General features: G+C 49.7%; 1 protein-coding gene across 1 annotated transcript; it reads right to left on the bottom strand.

Moving 5' to 3' along the window:
* Window positions 1-592: 592 nt before the first annotated feature.
* On the bottom strand, window positions 593-2,026 carry LOC135554390 (somatostatin receptor type 5-like). The gene has a single exon (XM_064986678.1). The coding sequence runs from the start codon at window positions 2,024-2,026 to the stop codon at window positions 593-595; it is 1,434 nt and encodes a 477-aa protein (XP_064842750.1).
* Between the last annotated feature and the right edge of the window lie 366 nt (window positions 2,027-2,392).

The following is a 2,392-nucleotide window of genomic DNA, read 5'->3' as shown; positions in this document are numbered from 1 at the left end:
TATGCCAATCAGGGCACCTGTTTTCCTCCTCTGATTGTGCACATAGGGCCATTCTGTTGGCATGGAATAGAAGCTACACAAGGTGCCTTCTTTTTCTTCTGTCCTCTGTTCCTCCAGCTAAGGTGTAGTGAGGTGAATGACTAGGATATAAAAGTGACGCTACATTCACCTATATATAATTGATTGTCACATTGTGCAGTAAAAATGTAATACAATTACAATCAGATATGTCAGATAAGTTTGGAAAAAGGCACAGACATTATGTACATACAGTGATCATGTGGTAAAACATATAAACACAGATTGAAATTATACAAATGTCTTCAGAAACAACCTAGTACATACACCGTTTTACAGGCAGTATCAAGTCATTGTAACACAAATTCCATTGGCCTGAGGCAGAGTTCAAACACTCTCAGCCCGTTGATCAGAAATGTAGCATTAAAATAATGAAAGGTGCTATGGCCTTACAGAGTGCGTATCTTCTCTATATGTGTATAGCGCTGTACATTTAAATAGACATTACTTGAATACCACAAAATATTAATGCAAGTTCCATCAGGTAACTGACTTCAGAGACAGTTATTTTACATTATAGGTAGCTTATCTCCAGTGAGGAGTTCTTCTCCACTGGCTCCTCTGGCAGTGGTTTGACACTCCCATTGGTGTGTCCATTATGCAGGGATGCTGGAGGCCCCAAGTTTGGGCCTTTCCCACCAATGTCACCAGCTTTGGCTTTCCTTTCTGGGGATGCAACATGCTCAGATGCCCCTGGAGCTGGTGCCTTGGGTGTTAACAGGGCCAGGGAACTCTCAGGATGTCCGTTCCCATTCTGGGCGATCCTACAGATCTCCGTCATCTCTGTGACGTCCTCCCTGTCGTCATCATCCTCTTCCTCCTCCTCATCTCGTACGACCCTCCTCAAGCTCTCCCGGGGCTTCAGCACCCTCCCTCTCTCCTCCTGCTGCTGCTGGCGCTCTGTCAGGTCGTGGCTCTCCACCTTGCGTGAGGAGCGACACAGGGCCTTGCGGAAGCCCCGCTTAAAGTTTTCTGACAGGAAGCCGTAGACGATGGGGTTGGCGCAGCTGTTGGCGTAGCCCATTACCACAACAAAGTAGTAGAGGCCCGGGTACTCTGATGGCAGAGACACCAGCAGGTTGAGGATGTTGAGGGCGTAGAAGGGCAACCAGCAGAAGACAAACACGGCCACCACGATCACCACCATGCGCGTCACCTTGCGCTCCGATTTCCTGCGCTTGGTGGACGTGGCGTGGACCTTCTTGCCAGAGCTGCGGATCTTGAAGACAATGAGCAGGTAGCAGAGACAGATGATGAGGAGTGGGCAGAAGAAACCCACTGTGGACGTGTAGATGATAAAAGCCGCCCGCCAAATGTCGGCCGGCCGAGGCCAGGAGATATTGCAGGTGCCGCCCGTCTTGTGGACATTGGCGAAGATTACCACAGGCAGGACCACCAGGAAGGAGATGGCCCATACTGTGCCGTTGACCACCTTGGCCACCTGGGGCCGCCGCCACTTGGAGGAGCGTATGGGATGGACCACTGCCAGGTAGCGGTCAATGCTCATGACGGTCAGGCAGAAGATGGAGGTGAACTGGTTGATGGAGTCCACGGTCATGACCAGGCGGCACATAAAGGAGCCAAAGGGCCAAAACTGGAGGGTGTTCTGGACAGCCAGGAAGGGTAGGCCCAGCATGAAGAGCTCATCAGCGATGGCAAGGTTCAGGATGTAGATGTTAGTCACAGACTCCGTCTTGGAGTAGTGCAGCACAATGTGGATGACCAGGCTGTTCCCGCCAAGGCCGATGACACAGACGATGATGTAGATGAGTGGGATGAGGACCCCTGCTACACTGGGTCCTAATGGCATCTCTGGAATGTTGGTGGAGTTGATACAGTTGAAGAGAGTGTCGTTGAGGAGGGTGTCATTGAGGAGGGTGTCGTTGCATAGTAGCAAAGACAGGGGGAGGTGGGGGTAAGGGCTGGGGACTGTTCTGTTCTCCCACATGTCCTCTGCCATCTCTGAGGGGGCAGTGAGCAGAAGTCCAGGCAGGTCTGTCTGTCTCTCTCAACTCCCACCCATCTGTCCTGTGGAGAGACCAGAAATACTTATTAAACTTTCATATCTCATTTTTTTTGAGAAGCATCTCTAGCTCAATGGAGAGAAGGAGAGACACAAATTAAAAGGGATGTGACAGACTTGACAGCAGTTTTATGTATTTTTTTTAACCTTTATTTAACTAGGCAAGTCAGTTAAGAACAAATTCTTATTTTCAATGACAGCCTAGGAACAGTGGGTTAACTGCCTGTTCAGAGGCAGAACGACAGATTTGCACCTTTTCAGCTCGGGGATTTGAACTTGGAACCTTCCGGT

This window comes from Oncorhynchus masou, chromosome 14 (assembly GCF_036934945.1).
Source record: "Oncorhynchus masou masou isolate Uvic2021 chromosome 14, UVic_Omas_1.1, whole genome shotgun sequence".
NCBI classification, from domain to species: Eukaryota; Metazoa; Chordata; class Actinopteri; order Salmoniformes; family Salmonidae; genus Oncorhynchus; species Oncorhynchus masou.
Note: the sequence above shows the minus strand (reverse complement) of the source record. Positions and strands in the feature narration are given on the sequence as shown.